Raw genomic sequence first — 22,669 nt, 5'->3', positions numbered from 1 at the left:
CTCACCCGGCCTGGCCTTGCCTATGGCGGGCGAGGTCAGCCGACTGTGGCCGGCCACCGACCACCAGAAAAGGCAAAAGAAAAAGGCAAAAAGAAATACTTCGCGTCAAAGTAAATCCTGATCATATTTGAGCAAATGTCAGATAGGAATATTATTATGTACAATTCCATCATTTTGGGTCTTGGGCTCCATGGACTAGCTTCCCAATCATTTCAATTATTTGAGGAAATACTTCGCGTCAGAGTAAATCCTGATCATTGTACTTTCTCTGCTCTCCTTTGTGCTTGTTGTCATGCTGGCCTTATAGAAGATGGAAAGAAAATTTTCAGGAGAATGGAAGATGAGTTCTGCCTCCAACCTGGGACTGAGCATTTCTTGGTACCGCTGGAGAGTTGGAAGAAGCATTCAATTTTATTCAGTCCTTGCCACAACCAGTGGATCCTGGAGTCTGGGGTGCACTACTGTCATGTTGTGAGATGTGTGGTAATTCCACAATGGCAGGTATAGTAGCTCAGCAGCTCTTTCAAATGGAGCCAGAGAAGGGTGCCTACAGAGTGATGCTTTTGAAAACTTGTGCTAGTGATGGAAGATGGTCTGATGTGAAGAAACTGAGAGATGAGATAATAGACAGGAGACTGAAAAAAATCCCTGGGCTGAGCTGGATTGGATGTTCAGGCAATCAGATTGACAATAAAATGTCGACCAGTTAATCCTTTTATGACTGGAGCAATTAGAGGTTAAAAATAGAGGGTGATCAGGGAGGAGGGGAAGAGTGTTATGTAATAGATCGTTTTCCATTTTGTACCTTTGGATAATTGGTGGTATGAGTGTTATGATTTTTCTTGATGAATCTTGTAGCCATACCATCTTTTTTAATCTGCAATCGATATGGTGTCATCTTCATAACTTTATGAGTATATATATTGTTCTCAGACGGGAGTCCAACTAATCTTTTCCAGGTAACAAGATCCATGGTAATGGTCGCAGTTACTTAAGATGTAGTTTGGATTTGGAACTTCTAATGAGTGGTTAATTGGTCCTCTGTTTCTGACTCAGAGAAAAAAAAAGAAATATGAAATTGATAATGACCGATTGACTGATGCTTTTGCTTTTGGCTTTCATGTTCTTGTTTAGATTGGCATTTGTGTACTGAAGGCTGACTGAACTTATTAGGTGGAGATTGATGGTCATTACCTGTTAATATGCTGCCTATCACTCTCTTTATGGTGCGCAATGCTGTGTTTTCTGATAAAATCTAGGACTAATGCCACTGAATAGTATGGTTTATGAATAATCAAGTGACTCATCGTTATTTGCAAGGTCTGTGTCCTTTTAATGAGATATCCATGTTTTAAATGCATTGCTTATTTTTCAATGGACAGAGTATGGTCTAATGTATGTATTTTTTATAGTTTTGTCGATAGATACTTGTAATAGCACTTACTACCTGCTTGTTTCCTCTGAAGAAAGTAAAAATATGTGTTCTATGGGGATTCACCACTCAGTATGTTGATAGCATCTTAAAGTTGGTTTGTACTCCCTTTCTTGCAGAAACTGCTGCGAGCTGCTGGATTGTTTGCGGGGTCTATCTTCCTGATGCGGCAGTATGGTGACCTTATGGCTGTGTGATGATTAATAGGAGTCACCATGCCTTCGGAACCACATCACGCCCTGGATTTGATAAGATAGGATGAATTGATGTTTAGCAGAAGCTCGTCCTGTTTTCTCCATCTAAGTCACTTAGAATGTTGTCAGAATTTCTCCTTTCAGAGTTTTTGAAGCAATATTTGGATACCGGCAAGACGGATATCTTCATGCATTAGCTGACGATTTCTATGGTTGTGTTTGAACAATTTCTAGCTGCTGCAAGTACTAGCCCTTACTGGTATCTTGTTTGAATGAACTATTAGCCAGTAGCAGTCGGGTGGCTTGGTTGTGATTTGTTGTTAATTAAAAAACGGGTACGGAGGGCAAAACGGTACTAAAGTAGACAAGATTCTCTGAGTGGTTTTGAATGCTACTCTTGCTTGACGTTCTCAGTGATTCCAGACATTGGGTATGTTCAGTTGATTCGCATTAGCAATATAAGCAACTCGGTAATCTCTGCAATTTCTTTGGTGGATTAGAGATACTTAGTTCTTCGAATTGATCATTGCCATCATCAAACTTCCTATGGGCTTATTAACATTTCATTCCACAACAAACGGATACCAATCTCAATCTCACTAATTTAGTTGAACAAATATCTCTAACGAGTGTAAACATAATAGTCCTCGAGAAGAAATTGATATAGAATCACTTTTAACACCACCGGGTCGAGCTGATGAAAGAATGTCGAGAGAGTGATATTCTGTCACTCTACATCTTCCGATATGAAATCTGTACATTTTATTGCAATAACCGAAAGAGGTGTGAAAGATGAAGATGCATCCCCTGGAGCAACTTAGGTTTAGTCCAAAGAATTGACCAGATCCTTAAAATTGAACACCAGCCAATCAGCTTTAGCTGCCACAGCCTCTCGAAGTTGAACGCCTCCATAGCATATAAGCAAGTCCGCACCACCTGGCTTACGGGCCTGTGAAAAGAATAACAGAAACAAACTAAGAAAACAGGCATAAAATTCAATGGCCAATCCGCCAAAAAACAACCACAATTGCAGGTTGCTTTTTTTTTTTTCCCCAATTCATTTAGTAAGTTTCCCTCCCTATTTTCGGTCACTATTGCAGTCCGATAGGACAAAACTACTAATGCACAAGAAAATAAATGAAACGTAAAGTGAAGGAGTTCGCCAAATTCATTCAATGGGAAAAAAAATTCAACATTTGTTCAACATGGCAAACAGGAGAATGTCTTTGCTGGTTTCCTCAGATTTTTTAACTGAAGATATGCATACAGTGTCACTAACCTCAAGATCAGTTGCACCGTCCCCCATCATGACTAAAGCTTTGTATCCATGGGCCTGTCAAGAAGACTTTAAATTGAGGTTTGCTACTAGTAAGCCATACAATTAAACCTACCTGTTGCTATCAAAACTGACCTTCCTTAATTGTTGTACTGCAGTGGCCTTTCCACTGCTCCGAGAGGTAGGCTCATTGGTGTCGAACCCCAAAAAGTCCCCAGAACTTCCAAATAGCAGTTGATTGGCAAAAATGTTTTCAGAAGGAATCCCAAGAATTGAGGCAACAGGCTGCAGAAGAATTGCTCAAAGAATCAGAAAATGCATTTTCCTGCATATTTTGCTTCCCTATATAGGGTTGCCTTACAATACTGGAAAAGACAAAACATATGAAGCTATGCAAGTTCGATGATTGATTGTAACCCATCACAATTGAGCATGGCATTTGATGGTATAACATTACAGGTGATCTACTATTAATAATAACCATTTACACCCTTAATCAAAACTCATCTGCGCCCATTGTGCAGAGCATTTGATACAGTTTCTTGCGATATAATAAACGCAAGAGTGAAGAAAGACAGGGAGACAGACACTGAATCAGCAGAAAATGCATGATTTTCCCTCGAGATGATTCAGTGGGCAGTAGTACCATACATTGATCATTTGGCGAAATCCTCCAGAGATGAGATAAACATCTGTTTTTTTGGCCTTAGCTTCACGATTAACTCATCTATACCAGGAGAAATCCTGCCAATAGAAAGCCAAATGATGATATCTACGTACTTCATTCGTCAAAGTGAAAAGTTCTGTTGCTTCAAAGTGGTTCCAATGAAAGAGAAAAATTCAAATTATCTGCACCAAGATATACCCATCTAGCAAAACCTATTTCAAGATGCATCAAACCAACAACAGTGACTTAACAGGTGGATCATTGTTATGTTTTCCATTCGTACAAACAGAAAGGAGCACACTTTCATGTCAGCTGTCAGCTATATATGGTGCGCATAACATTTGAGGAGCACACTTGCTAGTTTTAATTATTTTAACATGGCATATCCGTTTGATGGATCGAGCAAAAATTCCCATAAAGCATACAGAAACATTAAGTTCACATCTGACTACAAATACAGGTAGTTTGTATATAATTTTAACAGTTTAACTAGGCTCCATGAAATTGGGATGTTACAGATATCTCAAAGTGCATAAGATTTTGAGTGTCTGAAACCTGCCAATGTTGCTTCGTATATTGTGACTTGGAAAACTGGAATATTACATCCAGCTTTATGGTCATTATATCAACATAATTAGTCTTGCATGATAGGTCAACTAAAGTTATACTCACTCCACTAGGGGCCTGACAGACACAGCAAATATTAATATTCAAAAAGGATATCCTCATGCAGACTTATAGAGATCTAGGTAGGAGCAATAGATCAAATAAAAATAGTTAACGTACCTCGGGGGCCTTTTATTTAAGAAATCTTGAACTTGGGACAAGGAAGGGTTGAACAAAGATAATCTCGCAGCCAAGGCCACCTCCAAAGGAACTGAACCGCCCATTGCTCTAGAATATTTGGATAATGCAGAAATATCAATACTAAAATACAAATTATAAGGGATGAACAACAATAACGATAAGAAACAAAATTACCTTGCAGTCCATTCTGCAACAGCTTTTCCAGCTTCACAGAACTCTGCAAGCTCATCAATGCCTTCATCAACACACACAGTGCTATCCACATCAAAGCATACAGCATTGGCATTTCTCCAAAGGTCAAGAACTTCTGTACACACAACACACAGTTCAGAATCATCAAAAGAAATAAGTTGAGAGTTCACCTATTTATTTACAAGCTTCAGACTCGCCCAATTATGATTTCAGCAAAGCATGCAGTTTAGACGCAACCAAGCAATTTCCCTTAACTCACTTCCTAAACAATGACTTAATAAACCAGATTAATATAAATTGAGCATCAACTCAAGTTCCACTGTGACTTCTGTAAATACTGCCATTTGCTGTATATAACCTTTAGATGGCAACGTGTTGTCAGAGTGACTCAATTTTGAGGCCTCCAGTGGATTAATGGAAGCAGAAACCGAGTTAAATGACTTCGAGCTCATGGTCATCGACACTCTGTTTCTGTACAGAGCCTTCACGTATCTCAACTTAGATGCGCGGACAAGAAGCGAGAGATGCCGAATTCTGCAAGTATAAACCGGTGCGCTCCACATGCTCTTCAAACCTTCCATGAAATTATCTGTTCCCAGCAGATCGAAGAAATAAATGAAATGGAACTCGAGCACCACCACAATGTCATTGCTCCCACCAACGTAATTGTCTCCATGTAATTAGCCATCACACAACATGCTTGAGCTTAAACCAACAAGCACGAGCAACCCACTTAAATCCAACCACATAAAACACGAGCATAATGCAAACAAAACCGAAAAAAAACAGAACTTGGTGAACATAAGCAAGAGACTGCGAAATGGGAATGACAACGGCACCATTTTTCACATGAAAAAACAAAACTTGAGCAACCGTCTGAATGAAAACATTCAAGGGCAATGCAAGAACAGGAGTGACATCTTCAATGGACGATCCAGAATGCTAAAGTCGAGATATTTCTGCCATTCCCGAGCCTTTCGACCTCAACTCGAGACATCACGAAGCGGAACAAATCGAAACGCCGAGAGAAGAACGAGCGCGAAACTCACCGACGCAATTTACGCCCGCTGGTCGTTCGGCTTCGCCGGGGCGTCGAGTGCTTCCTCTGCTTTTGGGTTTTTCCTACGGTGGCGTTCTTGTTCTCGGATCTGCAATATTCGGATCTGCGTTTGAGGTTGGTGGGAGGAAAGCAAGTGAAACTTTTCTTTCAGGTTTAGTACTTAGGAGGCCTTTTTTAATTTTTGGTTGGGTTTTTTGCCTTTTTTTTGTTGTCGCTGTCCAAACTCCAAAATGGTCAGCATTACTGGAATTACAGAAAATAGATATCTAATTTTTTTTTGGGAAAAAAATGAAAAGCTATATTCGCCGATTCTGGAATTCAAATGAGAAGAAAAATAGGGAAAATGGGAAGTATCAGAAGAAAGGATAATGTATAGTGAGTGCTTTTAGTGAAAATGGGAAAATCAAATAGGGAAGTGTTCATTGAAATGTGTAAAGTAGGCAACAATTGATTGGTTTTTGGGTGTAAAATGGAATCATATTTATGAGGTACCTTGCAAGTGCCAAATAAATTCATTGTTTTTTATTGTAAAACAGGCCATTTTTGTCGGAATCAAGTGAGTAAAATGTTTAATGAAACAAAGAAGTAATAAATATTGAAGAAGTGCCTCTGAGATTTTCTAAAGCACTCACACAATCATGTCAAGTGTCTCTAAGGTTAAAAACATGTTTAAAACATATCAGAAATGAGCATACAAAGTTCTTGCACTGTTCAATGAGTTAACAATGCAAGATATCTAGGGTAAGCATCATTTCCGGGTTGACCCTAGGACCGGTTATAATCAGTCCAACTCCCAGTTTATGGTGTGGAATTGGACCAAATAGGAAATCCAGATTGAATTGGGAATCTAGACTGGAGTAGCTCGATTCTCTCTTCACTCTTGCTTTGCATGTTGTTGCTTCTGGTTCCTTGCTTTGTCCTGTTAAGGAATTTCATGGTTGCTTCGTCCAGGCTTTTCTGAAAGGAAGAAAACTCCTTCTGCTTCTAAAGTATAAAAAACTATGGCTACATAAAGAAAGTTGCTAAGAAATCAGAAAAAAAATTGCCAATAGGATGTTTATTTGTGAGAGACGCGAAATTTATGGGCGAGGTTCATATTTTTCTAATTTGTTTAGTAGGTAAAACAGTGTTTATCAATAATGGAGTATTGAAAGCGTGTAGACCGCCAGTTATCAATAGCTTTTAACTAATGAAACCACAAAAAGAAAAAAAGAACCAATCGTTTTCCATTTAGACTGTAGAACATGACCAAATCAACATGTTTGATTCCAAAATTTACAGGATAAATTATAAGGTCTAAAAACTAGGAACCTGTCCTAATAAAACAGATTCCAAATCTAAAATCTATCTATCTTGAAAACCGCTTTGCCCTAGCAAAAATTATCATTTTACCTTGTCAAATCATATATTTTTCTTTTACACTTTCAAATATATTATAATCTGTCGACTGCCCTAGAAAAACTCATTGATAAAATCTACTTTTTCTACATTGGTCCACTTCACATTACATATGGTCTTGAGCAAGACCTTAAAAGGCTCTAACCACCGGGAAAAGTCCGAATAGAGGCGGGTTCAGACCTCGAAAAAGATTCTGACCCCATTGCTCCTCCCGTCCACAACCCCCCTTATGGGGTTAGGGGGCAACCTGGATCCCATAGCAACGCTTTCCCCTTGAAACACGGGCGTGATACGGGAAATGAAAGGTCCGGGGGGAAACCCCCGGGTGGACGGACGGATAGAATATTTCGAAATATTCGATAGGCAATAAGGAAAAGAAAGCAATCGGCGTGGATTCCCAATATATTATACATGCCCAGCTATTTGGGGAAGGAAATAAGAGAGAGGTTTTGGTCCTGAGCAAGACCTTAAAAGGCTTTAACCATTGGAAAAGTCCAGGTAGAGGCGAGTTCAGGCGTCAAAAAAGATTCTGACCCCATTGCTCCTCTCGTCCACAACCCCCTTACAAGGGTAGGGGGCAACCTGGATCCCCGTGATGCCTTCCCCCTTGAAACACGGGGGCGTGGTACAGGGAAATGAAAGGTCCAGGAGGAAACCCCAAAAGAACCGATCGTTTTCCATTTAGACTATAGAACATGACCAAATCAACATGTTTGATTTCAAAATTTACAAGATAAATTATAAGGTCTAAAAGCTAGGAACCTGTCCTAATAAAACAAATTCCAAATCTAAAATCTATCTATCCTGAAAACCGCTTTGCCCTAGCAAAAATTATCATTTTATCTTGTCAAATTATTTATTTTCTTTTACACTTTCAAATATATTATAATCTCTCGACTGCCCTAGAAAAACTTATTGATAAAATCTACTTTTTCTACAGTAGTCCACTTCACATTGCATGGTGGGCAGTGTTGCAGCTGTGCACCCACCACCGAAGTGGGCCCAGGGAGTTGGTAAAATATAATAGAGGCACCCACTTTTGTGAATAAAATTCTAACCACTCTCTATTGACCACGATAATGCTATTGAGTCATTCTCAATATTGTCGTAGCTCCCTCCGTCTGTCTGTGGATGTATGAAATCCACCGCCTTATTACCTTCAATGAGGGGAAACAGACAAGCAGAAAATTCCTAATGAGAACCATAAGTGGCAATTGACAGTCTTGAGAATGCATGAGACTTCTCAAACTACAAACACGGTCCTTGAATCAATGCGTATAGGGGGAAACTACAAGCTTATCAACCCTGAAGAAGTTGGCTAGAGCCACTTCAGCAGGATCGGTGAGACTATATACAAGAGAAATTCGCTTAATGGGATTTATACACAAGCCTAAATTAGTCTCCTTCAATTATAAAGTGCTACCTAAGAGGCCAGACTTTTTAGTCGGATTCACTCTTGCTCCAGAGAATCTAGCGATGTTGCAAATGAAGAATAAACATCCTCGATAAAGGGGGAGAGCAAATAAGTAATGTTTGCATTCTATAAGGGCTTTGTAGCAGCGTCCTTGATGTAGGACACGGCTTCCTCTTCCGAGAGCTGCCCTCCTTCCACCAAGCCTCTTATCAACGTGTTGGCATAGTCTTCACTCGGAGCACGCAAAGGAACCTTCCCCGACTTGAAGTTTTCAATTTCCGACATGTCGCACCTAAATAGATCAGCAAGTTGGTATATCGTATTAATTCTGTGGACCAAGAAGTCTATTTGGCTGATAGTCTCGAGATCATGTGTGACTTCAAGGAGAGGAGGGCAAGGTAATTTATATGCTTACGTCATTGTGAGTATGGGGATGTCTTGCTCCATTCCCAAGTAAACAACGTTATGGTACCAACCATTCTGTAAATAGATTGACCAGCTTGAAATATTAGAGATCAGAATGTGATAACTGAAAGAGAACGAGATAAAGTTGAGGCTTTATCGGGTGCACAGGACAGTACTTGGATGAGATCAAAAGGAAATACCTTGACAGCTTCCAAGTCGATGGATCCTTTTTCTTTACTGCAGTCCAAAGATGTAAGATCAAACAAAGGAGAACTCATGTCATAGCTGGAAACATTTTCCTGAAGTAAGACATCATTCAACTGCTCTAACCTGATCAGAGAAAGTCAAAAAGACAAAAGGTCATAGTTGCAGTATATTCACTCCATCCTTCTCAAGAGAGTATTCTCTTCAACAGAGACAGGGAAACATAAAGGAGAAAAACATGACAAAGACATACGTTATCTTATACAGGCACATGTGCACAATATCCTCATTCTTGCTTTCGGGATGAAGGAAAGCAACTCCTCCCATACCCCACGTGCGTGTGGATTCCTTGCCAAAGAATAATCGGTGAGGAAAGGTCTTCCACAAAATATCTTTAGGCGGGCTTCTGTCCATTGAGCCAGAACATGGCTTTTGCATGCCATCCACCTGAAATCATTGGACAGGACCACAATACAATCATCATGTATGTCATGAAACATCAGCATGTTAGGTAACTGATGTTCTAAAGCTTGAAAAAGGTAATAATAAAGCGCATTACCTGTCCACCTTCAATATAGCAGAGGAACCTAGGCTTCCACATATTTGATCCAAAGGTGGCATACCAGATGTCAATTTTCGAAAGATCCGATCTCCAGGACACAGAAGCAGATTCTGCAAGAACTACATTTGATTTAAAGATTGTATTAATTTAACAGAATTCAGATCTACTTTTTCACAATTCCACTGACGGCAAGTCTCTTTACCATGATGATCTTCATCAACCCTGAGAGTTGAAAGAGGTCGAATGACATCCTGCAGAAGTTCCTCAACATCTTCGGCTTCAGAGTCAGAGCTTGAAATGAGAATTTTCTGGGAAAAAAAAAATGATTCCTTTAGTAATGGGAACTATGATAATGATATAAAACAAAACGGAACAACTAACTTCTAAAGCTCACTTCATATGCCTTGTAAAAGATAAAATAACGGCTTGTCACAGGACCCAGTTAGTAACATACTACATCTCTAGATAATAATAAAGGTTTATCTTTGATAAAAGCAAAAATGAGAGGTCAAATCAGCCTCTAGGAATCATAAGTATTCTAGCATCCAGATTTCGGGACATAAGAATGCTTGCATAGAAGTAAAAAGCAAAAGGATCTTCACCGGAATAGGTGCTTTTTGACTTGTTAACTTGGTCGGCAATTCATCAGCAAGTACTGACCAGAAAGCTTTTAGTTCTTGACGAACCTGAGAAAGTTAGCTTGCACACTATCATTTGATTGATCATAATGATGCAGCTAAATTCTGGGGAGACATGTTGCCAGAACACCCAGAAGATAAACATTTACCGCTTGTATTACTCGCCATGTGGACTCAAAAGGATAGGCTTCGGTGGAACCAGCGACAGTTTTGTCATCCAGCAAAACTTCCATGCATGCAAGGGCTGAATTTGAAATTGAGGTGAGATTGTATCCTCCTTCTAATGCTAATACTATCTTACCTCGTGCAAAGTCCATCAACTGAAATGTAAAATCAACATGCTTAATGCATTGTAAGGATCCAATTAAGCTGATCAAATACTATTTATGACAATAACACAAAGTAAACAAGGGAAAAGGATTTCCTGAGAAGGTGAATTCCTATGTTACTTAGTTACATATTATTTACAATATTTCAAACAAAAAATGGATGGAGACAAATTCCAGCTACCCAAAAAAATGAGAGAAACTTATCCAGAAATTAACCTTCTTCAACATCATTGCGTATCCATATGGAGTGACACGACAACCTCCCAGAGGATCACCAACAGCTGTTATAAACATGAAATTAATAAATTAGTAGAACTCACCGCTAAGTAGTCACCGTCGTACATACTATATGGAGGAAGTACGGGAACAGAAAAAGCAAAATCCGAGCACGCCATTTCTTTTTATAGCTCAAATGCACATGAACCGAAACATACTAATCAATCAAAGTGATACCTTCCTAAAGCAGTGACCATCATGAGTTTGGAGTTGCTAAGAGTCCTTCAGACTTATGCTGACCCATTTAGGCAGTAATCATGGAATTTATACAATTATCTTTCTTCAACAAGGATAAGTGAAACGATGATAGAGAACTGAAGCCCATGAGCATTGGATTCTGCTTTCCTACACTCTTCTATCTCCCCAACACCCCACCCCCCTTCTTCTTCTTTTTTTTTGATAAGTAGAAAAGGTGGGGTAGGCATAGCCAATGCAGCAACACCCCCCTTTGTAATTCACCTATCATGCACTAATCGTGTAGTAAAAGCTACAGATGTAGAATACGCGTAATCAACCTTCAAATAGGCCTTAATAAACTAAGACATGACATAAAGATAATCTCATGAATTTCAAATTCTGGCCTATGATCAATCTCAGGCGTTATATTCTGTCACGTGAACGAAACATGACAATAACTTTTGCTTCATCTATTCATCTTACAATATGATTACTAGAATTTTTTACATGCTTTTCCTCCTCGAAAGAGCCCAACAAAATGTTCTGTGGACACAAACTAAGTAGGCATATTATATGGCTATCTAGTATGATCTATATCCTACATTCCCAAAGCAGTGACCACATTCTGAACCAAATATCAGCTCCCACCTATTATGACTAATTGTAATTTCTGCAACCAATGCAACTTTTATTAAATGCTACAATCTTTTATACCATCTGTTATTTAATTCCTCTATGAAATTCTAGTCAATAAAGAAAACCACTCATCGATGCATGTGTCAAAGAAACTGTCTCACAAAGCCAAGCACATCACATCGCTTCTAGTCACCAAGGCTGCCAGTGCATTAACATGAAATGAGGAAAAAATTGTGGAAACCCCAAAATCATATCTTAAACTAAAGTACAAAGAAAAACTGGAAGAACCTAGAAACTAAAAGAAAAATGAAAATGACCCTTCATAGATAAAAATTGCTCATCAGATATATGATAACAGACCTGCATCAAAACCCGCAGAAATTAGTATCATGTCGGGATTGAATTGCTTAGCAACAGGGATCAGGATGTGGTCCCATACTGCTAGATAGTCCGCATCTCCACACCGACCATTCTCCCATGGGACATTTATATTATACCCAGCCCCGGGACCTTCTCCAACCATTGTATAGTCACCATCATCACTGGCTGGATAAAAGGACCCAAACTCATGCCTGAAATATGAGGTTGATACCTTTCAGTTATGGTTCAAATGTCAATGGTGAGAGTACATCAGTGAGTTTCAAGCTTAAGCCATTAACCTGGGGCTTGTCTACAAGCTTAAGATTATAATGAGGAAAGAGTTCATGTAAGGGAAAAAGAGCTGCTAAATCACAGTAGAAACAACATTTTAGTACTTGCTCACCTAATACAATTTTATCCTCAGAAAAAAGTCATAAGAGATTCTACTATTACTCCTAGACATGAGGATCACGTATAAACTGCTGTAGTTTCTATACCTATGGACAGAGAAGAACAAAACGCGAGGATCTTTCCAGAATGTCTTCTGAGTACCATTACCGTGGTGAACATCCCAGTCAACAATCAAGATTTTGTTGATGCCCAATTCCTGCAAACGGAAAAAAAAAAGAAAAGGAAAGAGTAAAAACTACATGAGGGGACACCTACTTAGTCAGAGAAAGGTACTAGGAAACCAGCACTCACTTTCTCGTTTAAAAGAAAATTTGTAGCAATAGCAACATTGTTGTAGAGACAAAATCCCATTGCTTCATCATGTTCAGCATGGTGTCCAGGAGGCCTTACAATAGCAAAAGCAGAGTCTAATTCCCCTTTGGCAACTCTTTTAGCAACCTACAGGGATAATTATTCTGGTCAATTTTCACAATTGAAAGATGCAATCACATGATCATGGAAGCAGAAGTACATATTACTGTTGCAGATGGATTGCAGCAATCCAGAATGCTTGTCATCATGCAAAAGATTAGATAGGCTATTCATTTAAGTTGCAAGAGAAAATTGCTTGACTTTCAGAAATTCCAGTAAGTCTGCTGTCAAACAATTCTGTAGGTCTAACTCAAGGGAAAGTTCTGCCAAGAAAATAAATCTCCCTGTGATGAATAGCCTGGATACACATCAGGCTTCAAGCAGGAAGAACATCAAGGCCGTAAAACAGTTGAACATGTTAAAGATACTTTTGCAGACATGGAAGGACCCTGCAAGTTCTATTTTGGTCAAGAGACAAACCCTGATTATTAGGCAGTGGAGAAAGACAATCTTCTACGATTTTCAGTGATAGGGTAAGTACATATTCATGCACAGTCTTACATGATTGATAATAGAGTCTCTTAAGTACTTAGTACAGTGCATATGGAAAAAGGTACTGCATACAGCCAACTGATATGCTCAGATAAATACAGTTAATTACAGACCTTATGCAATGGAGGTTCTTTCATGCATGCGGATGCGTTGTAAACATTACAGGCAGTTTTACCCAATAATTCATACAGAAGTTCAGAGGCTTTACAGCAGTGGAAAATTATTACTCACCGCCTAAAAAGGGTGGCAATCAATAAGCATGCAGGTTTTTTAAGAAAAAAAAAATTACCTCTATAACAGAACCAGCAGCAAGATAAGCAGCTTCCGATGACCCTTCATTCAGGTATATTGAATTAAACTTTGAAGCTATTCTATTTCTGCGAGAGTTAAACTGTTTGGAACTTATGTTCCTAATCAGATCAACATGACTTTTGCCGTGGACTGACAAAATATATTTATCTTCTGCTTCTTTGGCATTCAAAACCTCACACCTGGATAGAAAGAAGCAGTAAATCATACACTAAAATGACAGAGCAATTGACTGGTCTTTTATCATGTACCACTTTGCTACCACTATAACACGCGTAAAATTCACCAATGGTTGCTGACTTTAGTTTGTCAAACAATCAAGCAGCTGAACTTTGATTTTAATCATCCAATGCACTTTATTTTTCATTGTAACTGATGCACTTTGACTGGAATCTGGCCCATTTTTTGGAGAAATGCTGGTTTGACCAACACAAGGGCAAAACATTCAACACCATATTGTGGCCACATGTCTCTTGTTCAAAACTTCGCGAGAAAATTTATTGAATTCTGGTCAAAGTGTATCAATTATAAAGATATGAAAATTTAGAGAACCGATGATTTAGACCGAAGTTAATTGACCCAAATGGAATACCCATTAAAGTTTAGCAATCACTGGTAAATTTTACTCACTATGCCCCACAAATGAATTAACAAAAAGAAATTCCAAAACAAAGTGAGCATGAAACATGTAACAAGCTAAGTATCGTGTATTTTTGTACCCATTAAAAATTAAATTGCACCCTTATATTAATTCTTCAGTTGGCTCATTAAGTCTAGAAAAAAGAACAAAATCAGAAATAAATGTCAAAAGCTGAAAGTGTCATTTAGCGAGTATCTTTTCCACAATTGATACATCCAAACACCGAAACTCAATAATGCCGCCGTATTCTTACCTCTAAAGTTAAGAGAAGTATGTTGTAAAACTGTACTTCCACAGTGAAAGAGTGGGGACTACTCTTAAACCATGCCAATTCACCATCTAATCTATCCAGGATATTAAACGCTAACAGAGAAAATCTTTCCTTCAAATCCCATCATCATCACTCCACCAAATTTGACAACTCCAAAAGAAAATTCCCAATTCAAATCAAAACTTCTCCACTTAAAATTGAGCACAGTTCGGGCAAATGCGAACACACCCTCCTTTCTCTCAACAATCCATATGAACATCGATCACCTCCCGAAAACGAAAGATCGTACGAAAAAACGAACCCGTTACGTCAGTAACAAATTCAGATAAAAAGAAAAAAACACAGAAAAAGACTCTAAACACCTCTTTTGTCCACTGATCAAACACACTCCATCATTGAACCTCCACCTCAAATGCAATTAATACGGAAAATTGAAACTTTCGAACATGGTAAAGCCAAGAAATGCCCAGGAAACACGGATATGCGCATGTGTACGCGTGAAGTCGGGACCTTTGAGTGATGCCGGCAGCTTGGAGCTTGTTCCAGATGGCTCTGATGCGATTAGGGTTTTCAGGGTGAGGCTCATCGTCAGGGGTGTGATGCCTGCACATCGTCTCGTCGTACGCTATCCCCACTCTTCGCTGACTCCGGCTCGCGCCGTCGCTCCCGGACGCCACAGCTTCCATCGCTGCCCTGCGCCCCCTCTCTCTCTCTTTCTCTCTTCGCGACTGGTCAACGAGAGGAAGGCAGGAGGGAGAACAGACAACGAGGAAGTTCGAATCGACGAATGAAGAACGAGAAAAGATTAACCGCAATGAGCAAACGAAATCCCGCCACGTGGACAGGGGCGGCCTGGTCGGGGACTTTTTGGTCCTCTGCTTGAAAATAAACTCCCGCCTGAAACGCTTTCCTCTTTGGTTCGGTTCGTGATCCCTTGACGGAGGGACGTTCCTTACACGAGACGACATCCCGTTTGGCTCAGCCTTCCCCGGGGCCTTGAGCCCTCAATACTATTTGGAAAAATATTAAGTGTTTGATAAGTATTTTTAGAAGTCTATTAGCCAAATGTTAGCATTTTGGAAATACGAGTCCACTTTAACTGTTCATTCATTGACTTTTTTTTATTTTTTTATCAAGCATTCATCTTTTCCATACCCCACCCGCTAGCGGCCAAGGCAGCCAAATCTAGCCACCAACGAGGCGCTTGCTCGAGGTCTAGGGAATCTAAAACTAGTTGTCGGTCGGGTTGCCTATGGTCGCGCAACCTCAAGTACCACCACCTAAGCCTCGCTAGCGGCCGAGATCTAGGCTTGCACAACCTAGGCAAGCGTCACCTAAGGTCACGCTACCCAGGTGACGCCACCTAAGGTCGGGGGAACCTAAGCGACACCACCTAAGGTTGGAAACCCAAGTGATGTCGGCCTAAGGTTGAGCGACCCAAGTAGCCTCGCTTGGGTCATGTGTACCTAGATTTGGCCATCGGGGAGGCCTAGGTGGTGCCACCTAAGGTCGCGGAACCTCGGGCAACCTCACCAATGACAAGATCTTGATTCATGCAACCTCAGCTAGCCTCGAACGGTGGCTAGATTTGGTCGCCAATGGTTGGCTCCGCCATTGATTGATGAGAATTTCATCAAATTTTATTTTTATTTTTTAAAATATAATAAAAGCCATTTGTAAATGTTGGGTTTACCAAACGGTATTTACGGCAAAATCACTTTTCAATGCCTTTTAAATTATAATTTTCCAAACATTCAAATATTCCTAAAAATTCATTTATCCTAAAGGTATTTACATTTGACCAAAGGTATTTTCCAATACCCGAACCAAACAGGTCCATAAAAATAAGACAAAAATCCTTCTCTGCTTGTCATAGGCACGTACTTGGGAAAACCTATGAAACAAATCCGGTTAGCCGACTTTATCGCCAGTCTTCCACTGGTCAAGAATTCGTGATGACACATCAACGGCTACGAAGGGGAAAAAAGAATTGCGCCGACCTCGGTTTCATGTCCAGCTGTTCTTGCGCCGGAATCATATTTGTTCATTTGCTGTGCATACAACTATAGATATTGCAGCATCTTTACTAATCCCAGACAGCATAAGAAACCTGGCATCTTCATTTCGAAGTTGCATGTTTTGTCTATATGGAAATCTTCCTCTTGAAAGCATCGAATTGTCAAAAGCGAAAAAAGAGAAGATGAAGAAATGCGACAAATCATATATTAAGATTGGCATAATGCAAAACAATAATCCCTGTGACCAGGAAAGATCCTAACAAAGCGTCCAATCCGTTGACATAATCTCCTTGGAAAAACAATCGAGCGTATCTCCAAAATAGCTGCTCCAATTTGGTAGATGGCCATAAAGAGATTCTGGCCAAACTTGCTTTTAGTGTTAAAATATTTAAATAATAAATAATGCATTCATTTAACAATTAAATTTTTCAGAACAGTTAGCTATGATCGCATACAATTTATATAATATCTGAGTTAGAAGTCTTGAGTTTAAATCTTTTCAAATTAAGTGTGACGGGAAGTATTAAAATATTTAAATAATAAATTACGTATTCATCTAATTACTTAAATTTTTATGATAGTTGGCTTTGAATGGAATGCCAAAAAGAGCGCGAACAGAACGATGAGGACAACCAGGCCTTTGCTCATTATACCGCATTATCAAATTCGGCTTTGCGTGGAATGCCAAAAAGAGCACGAACAAGACAATGGGGACAACCAGGCTATCACTCGTTATACCGCATTATCAAATTCCAAGAGCTTCTCTATTTCCTTTTACTTTTTCCAGTTTTTCCCTTGTTGTAATCTCAAGAAAAATTGTTAGTTTTCAATGTGCAACGGTTTCTGACCCATAAAAAAAAAAAAAAAAAAAAGACTACATGTGGTTAAAATCTGAATTGATTTTTTATTTAAAACAAAGAACTTATAAAATTTCTCCAAATAAATTAGAATATCATCTCACTTTTAAAGCAATGAAAGAAAATCTCGTCAGTCTTTCTTAAGTGGAAGCAACTATGCTTTCTATAATTTGCTTACTGGTTTAATGCATCATCAAAGGTTGACTGGTTCTCTCAAACTTCATTGGATTTCGATATATAAAAATGAAAAGAAAAAAAAAAGAATAACGTTATCCGGAAACAGCACTTTCTTTGCTCGTTTCTTTTCTTGAAAAGAGCATGCACTAAACAATGACGTCAAGATTCTACAAAATCAAGAAGAGGGGTCAAGTCGCAGGAGAATCCGCAGCTCTCTCCAGCCTCTCCTACGTGCAGACTTCAAAGCCTTCATTCGGACATCTCATCACCATCTTCTATTCCTTCTATCTTCATCCGACTTCCGCCCAGCGGCGGCATTCACAAAGCCTCCATTCTTCTCCACACGGTACACGAGATCTTGCCCATTGGGCCTGCATCAATGTACAAGGTTGAGTTCTCGTCGATCTCCTCCCTCAAGTGCATTAACGCGACCTCGGTCATCACCTTGTCCTCGCGACATCTCCTGACTGACCATCCGCCATTAACCTGTGGTGGAATGACACATGTTAGCGATATGATTCCCGACGGGCTCACAAAGTAAGTAGATGACCACACACCCACACGTATATACTGAAAACCTACCGGATCACAACCCTCTACGACAAAGTCCAAAGCCGCATCGGTGATGGCCAAAGCTATGCCTCTTCTGGCCAATCTGCTTGCAACATCCTTTGTTTAGAGTCTAGCCACCTTCCTCAGTTGTTCATGCGAGAGAGGATCAAACACTGCTATCACATCGAGCCGGTCCAGCAACTCTGGGCTAAAGTGCCTCCTCACCTGTTCCATTGAAGACATATGTCAGTATTCCTAAACAACCCAGCCAGAATATGAAGTTGACAGACTTATAAGGTGGAAACAGACGCCTTGCCTCCCGCGTGACTTTTTCACGGGCAACTTGCAGCGAGCAATCGCCCTTCAGGCCCGATAGAAGGTGCTCTGCTCCAAGGTTTGAGGTCATGATGATTATGGTATTCCTAAAGTCAACCGTCCGGCCTTGGCCATCGGTTAATCTGCCCTCATCGAGAACCTGGAGCAGTCTATTCATAACTCCTCTGTGCGCTTTCTCGACCCCTTCGAATAACACAGCACTGTAGGGTCTCCTCCTCACAGCCTCAGTTAGTTCCCCACCTCCTCCATGTCCAACATAACTGAAAATTACAACAGAGAACAAGGATCAAATACTGCCACAAACATTTGCAGCATGCATGTTATACGAAGCGGCACCATAAACTAAAACACTGACCCAGGAGGGGCACCGATAAATCTTGACATAGAATTCTGCTCTTCATACTGTCACGTATTAATCTCGATTAGAAGATTTTTATCGTCAAAGGTCTGCTCAGCGAGGGCGTTTCGAGCTCAGTCTTGCCAACACTGGTCGGACCCAAGAATAAGAACGAGGCAGTTGTTTGTTGTAGTCTTCCCAACCCAGCTCTTGACCTCATTACAGCCGCTTCCACAGCTCTGATTGCTTGATCTTGCCCAACTACTTTCTGATGCAGCTTTTCAGCCAGTCCAACTAACCACTCTTTCTCATTCTGGTCAAGCGTCGAGATGGGAATGCCAGTCCTGCTGCTCACGACCTTGTCAACATGTTCTGGTCCAACAGTCTCATTCAACATTAAGTTCTACTCAGCATTTTCTTCCAGCTGCGTAACTTCTTGAAGTGCATGATTATGCAAATCACTAGCTTGAAAAATCTCGGTCCATTTGTCATCCTTTTGCAATGAAAGGAAGACTCCCACTTTATGCTTAAATTACCTGATCTCATCAGTCCTTACTTTTTTCTTCCAGCACGTTATTCTCTGCAGCTGAAGCTTGTCCCTCAAGTCATTCAACTCTTTAACCTAAAGAAAATGATACGTTAGAGCAAAAATTAAATGAAAGATTTTGATTACCAAAATAAGAATAAGAGAGAATATTTCACCAGATTCTTCAGCCTCTGACTAACCTCGACCGAGCCATCTATAATGGCTTTATGCTCGCCATCCCAGAAGCTCACAATCTTGGAAATATCTCCTGGTCTCTCTTCGATATTTACCTTAATTGCACTATAACGCACTACTGCAGCTTCGGCCAGATCATACCTTCTGCAAGCCTCTAGCCATGCAAAGTAGAGCTCTCTCTCCTTCTGCCTAAGTTGCCTGATTTCGTTAATCCTTTTTCCTTCTGTACTTCATCATCGGTGGCTGATTTGCTTCTTCTCTCGAGCAGCTCATGATTCTCCCTTCCTTCTCTTCGTTGAGTTGCTAGCTTTTGCAGTGTTGTTTCAAGGGAATTTCTAAGTATGTCTGCAGAGAAATTATTATTTCACTCCTCAAGAAATGCCAAGCAATCTTTGAATGCTGCCCTTGGGTTTGTGGGGTGAAGAAGACGGGGATGGAAGGCATACAGAAATTCAAATCTTCCCTCCGTTCTCTCTTGCTTTCTTTCTTCTTTTTTTTTTTACATATACCGTTATTTCATAAATAACCAATCAATTCTTTCTCCGTTCTTACTTTTAGATTTCATAAATTAGTCTTGTTTTATTTCTTTTATATCCACATATTTCATAAACAAAAGTTTAAACTCTTTCCTTTTTGGACAAATCAATCACTTCTCGAAAGAATTCTTACTTCGTATTACTCTTGTTATCATTATTTTTTTTTTTGGTAAAGCTTGTTATCATTATTTTATTTATTCTTATTTACAAACTCTTCCTTTTCTTGTTTTCAGCTTTAATTAATATTTAGATTGAACGAGGAATATGTATTCATTCTATTATGTATAATTCAAAATGATTTATTTCCTAGAATAGTAATTTGAATGACTTATTTATGAATATAAATGACGACTTCAAAATTTGAAGACAACTTGGCTAAATTTTTATAGAAGAATATATATATGATTATTTAGAGTTATGCCCCATCATTACATGCTTTTTCCAAGAAAGGAGTTATGGGTGATCATTTCTCGAATGGGTCAGTCCCAACCTAGAAGTGAAAATTGCCCTGTGACTCCAAATGTAATTTTTTGGAAGTTGGAACTGGGAACTAAAACGGCCGGTTTTGGAAATGTTATTTGTTTGTGTTGAAGACATGGTTTGATTCTCCATGTACACAAAAGTGTTTTTATCTCTAAAAAACCCGTTCAACTTGTAAACGGGATCGTGAAACTAGATCATGGGTTCCGAGTTCTGGCTTGCAACAGGAACCAATAAAGTACCGAGCATTTGATTAGTTCACCTTAAAACTGGCCTTGAATTGACTAGTTCAATCTGGTTCTAGGGCTGAACTGGACTCGATGTTCACCCAAAAAAGAATCAATATCAGGAAGTGTGGTTTTTGAAGGCATTATTTTTATAATTTTCAATATCAAAATCTTATAAAGTTTGAGAAATCCAATCATATATTAATGATGCATGTAACAAGTAAGAAAATAGAAAGCAAAGTTGCTTCTATTACACAAAGATGTCATTCTAGATATCTTTCATTGCTCAAAATAAGATGATATTGTAACTCGTTTGGAGCAATTTTAATTTTTTTCTAAAATAAAAAATCATTTTAAATTTTAACCATGATTTAGAACATTGGACACGAGCTTTTCCATATGTGCAAAAATTGAGTAAATGGTCTATCGGACGGAAAAATTATGTTCAATAACAGTTTTGCCAAATTTGTGCAAAAATTACATAAATATCGATTTTTTTGATATTTTCCAACTTGATGATTTGAAGTGCTTCATAGAACACTGGTCACAAGTTTTCCGTGGGTGCAAAAATTATCAACAATTGTCCGACCAAAGTATGGCTAAATTTTTGTAGAAGTTACAAAAATATCTTCAAAAATTTTCCCACTTTGATAATTTGAAATGCTATAAAAATTACATGTATAATTTTAAAGAAATTTTCCGATTTGATGTTTTGAAAATTATGTAATATTTTGCACAAATTTGGCCAAATTTTGATTGGGTATAATTTTCCGTTTGACATCCTGTTAAATAGATTTTTGTATCTAGGGAAAGCCTCTGCCAATGTTCTAAATTGCACATGGAGTGTCACCCAGTATATATAGTTTGGGGTTTTTGACGACTTTTGCCCATCTTGTTATTAGTATTCTATTTTGTAGTCATATCATCCTACCAAAAAAAATGGGATAACAAAATCCATTGATAGCCCACGTTAAGTAGTTTACATGTTTAGAGAAAGAAAAGAAAAAGGAAAAAAGAAGAAAGAGAGAATAAAAAACTCAAAGAAAAAAAAAAACGTGTTTAATTTATGTAGGATCTTGGTCTCGACATGTAAGACGACCATGATGAGGAGACAGCTATCTCGACAATTTCATGCTAGAATTGATTGAGATGACTATATTAAATTTTTATACAATTATTTAGAAAAAATTATCAGATTTTATTTTATTTTTTGTCAGAAATTTTTCATTAGGATGGAGGGTACAAATCTGTGCTTCAGAACAATCAAAGGGTAGAGGAAGAGGAGGTCCAATTTCGCGTTAGGTTATATTATTTTTCCTTGCCTTTCACAATCCAAACTTACAATTTTGTCGGGCTCTCTCTCGACGTGGCCGAATTTGAGATTCGAAAAGAAAAAAAAGATATCTAATTCGATTTGGGCTTTGCTGATATGGGCGCTCACATCCTAACTGATCTGACCAGAGATCTTGAGGCCACTCATCAGATCAAGATATCTAAACCGAATTTTTTGAAATTGGAAGTTTTGACTTAAAAAGGAAAAAAAAAAAGATATTGGAATGAAGTATTCCACCAGTACTTGATCTATCGAGCACAACCGTCGACCAAACGCCTAGATCTGTCTGTACAAACACGCAATTGCACCATTAGTTGTTCCATCGAGGTAAGCTCCGCCTACGTTGATATTGAGATAACCCTGCTGTGGTGGTTTCCATGACTGCGGATTGAAGCTCGCGGAAACCTCTGGTTGTTGGTTTTAGCAGGGAGGCATGGGGATTGGTTTTTTAGCATCGCGAGAGCCTCTTCCACGGTTCGCTTGAAATCTGACTTCTGGGACCGAAAAACATACTTGTTCCTGACTTTCCAGATT

General features: G+C 39.1%; 2 protein-coding genes, 1 long non-coding RNA gene and 1 pseudogene across 3 annotated transcripts; 1 reads left to right on the top strand and 3 right to left on the bottom strand.

The window, feature by feature from the left end:
• Positions 1-378: 378 nt before the first annotated feature.
• On the top strand, positions 379-1,897 carry LOC120289529. Its single transcript, XR_005547563.1, has 2 exons — positions 379-501; positions 1,552-1,897. It is a non-coding gene; the product is annotated as an uncharacterized LOC120289529 (long non-coding RNA).
• Positions 1,898-2,247: 350 nt separating this feature from the next.
• On the bottom strand, positions 2,248-5,844 carry LOC120289527 (phosphoserine phosphatase, chloroplastic-like). Its single transcript, XM_039304575.1, is given in 9 exon segments — positions 2,248-2,575; positions 2,906-2,959; positions 3,038-3,187; positions 3,554-3,612; positions 3,615-3,646; positions 4,356-4,463; positions 4,551-4,683; positions 4,927-5,157; positions 5,618-5,844. Coding segments are annotated over 8 exon segments (885 nt in total). The 5' UTR covers positions 5,150-5,157; positions 5,618-5,844; the 3' UTR covers positions 2,248-2,449.
• Positions 5,845-8,218: 2,374 nt separating this feature from the next.
• Positions 8,219-15,350, bottom strand: LOC104426018 (histone deacetylase 5). The gene is made up of 14 exons (XM_010038936.3): positions 15,072-15,350; positions 13,631-13,832; positions 12,730-12,876; positions 12,525-12,634; positions 12,028-12,239; positions 10,795-10,859; positions 10,399-10,569; positions 10,214-10,297; positions 9,814-9,919; positions 9,609-9,730; positions 9,303-9,496; positions 9,046-9,175; positions 8,856-8,920; positions 8,219-8,732 (listed from the first exon to the last, which is right to left on the bottom strand). The coding sequence occupies exons 1-14, from the start codon at positions 15,245-15,247 to the stop codon at positions 8,567-8,569; spliced, it is 1,950 nt and encodes a 649-aa protein (XP_010037238.2). The 5' UTR covers positions 15,248-15,350; the 3' UTR covers positions 8,219-8,566.
• A 2,272-nt stretch (positions 15,351-17,622) lies between these two features.
• LOC104430273 lies at positions 17,623-19,235 on the bottom strand (annotated as a pseudogene).
• Positions 19,236-22,669: the final 3,434 nt, after the last annotated feature.

This window comes from Eucalyptus grandis, chromosome 11, assembly GCF_016545825.1.
Source record: "Eucalyptus grandis isolate ANBG69807.140 chromosome 11, ASM1654582v1, whole genome shotgun sequence".
Lineage (NCBI taxonomy): Eukaryota > Viridiplantae > Streptophyta > Magnoliopsida > Myrtales > Myrtaceae > Eucalyptus > Eucalyptus grandis.
Note: the sequence above shows the minus strand (reverse complement) of the source record. Positions and strands in the feature narration are given on the sequence as shown.

What these genes read in the sequence shown, in the direction of transcription:
- LOC104426018 (XM_010038936.3), bottom strand. Translation starts at nt 15,247, where the DNA reads ATGGAAGCTGTGGCGTCCGGGAGCGACGGCGCGAGCCGGAGTCAGCGA. An exon ending in ACGCAATGATGTTGAAGAAG is followed by an intron (nt 10,570 to 10,794) that starts GTTAATTTCTGG and finishes TTTACATTTCAG; the next exon opens with TTGATGGACTTTGCACGAGG. An exon ending in TCGACTTGGAAGCTGTCAAG is followed by an intron (nt 8,921 to 9,045) that starts GTATTTCCTTTT and finishes ATCTATTTACAG; the next exon opens with AATGGTTGGTACCATAACGT.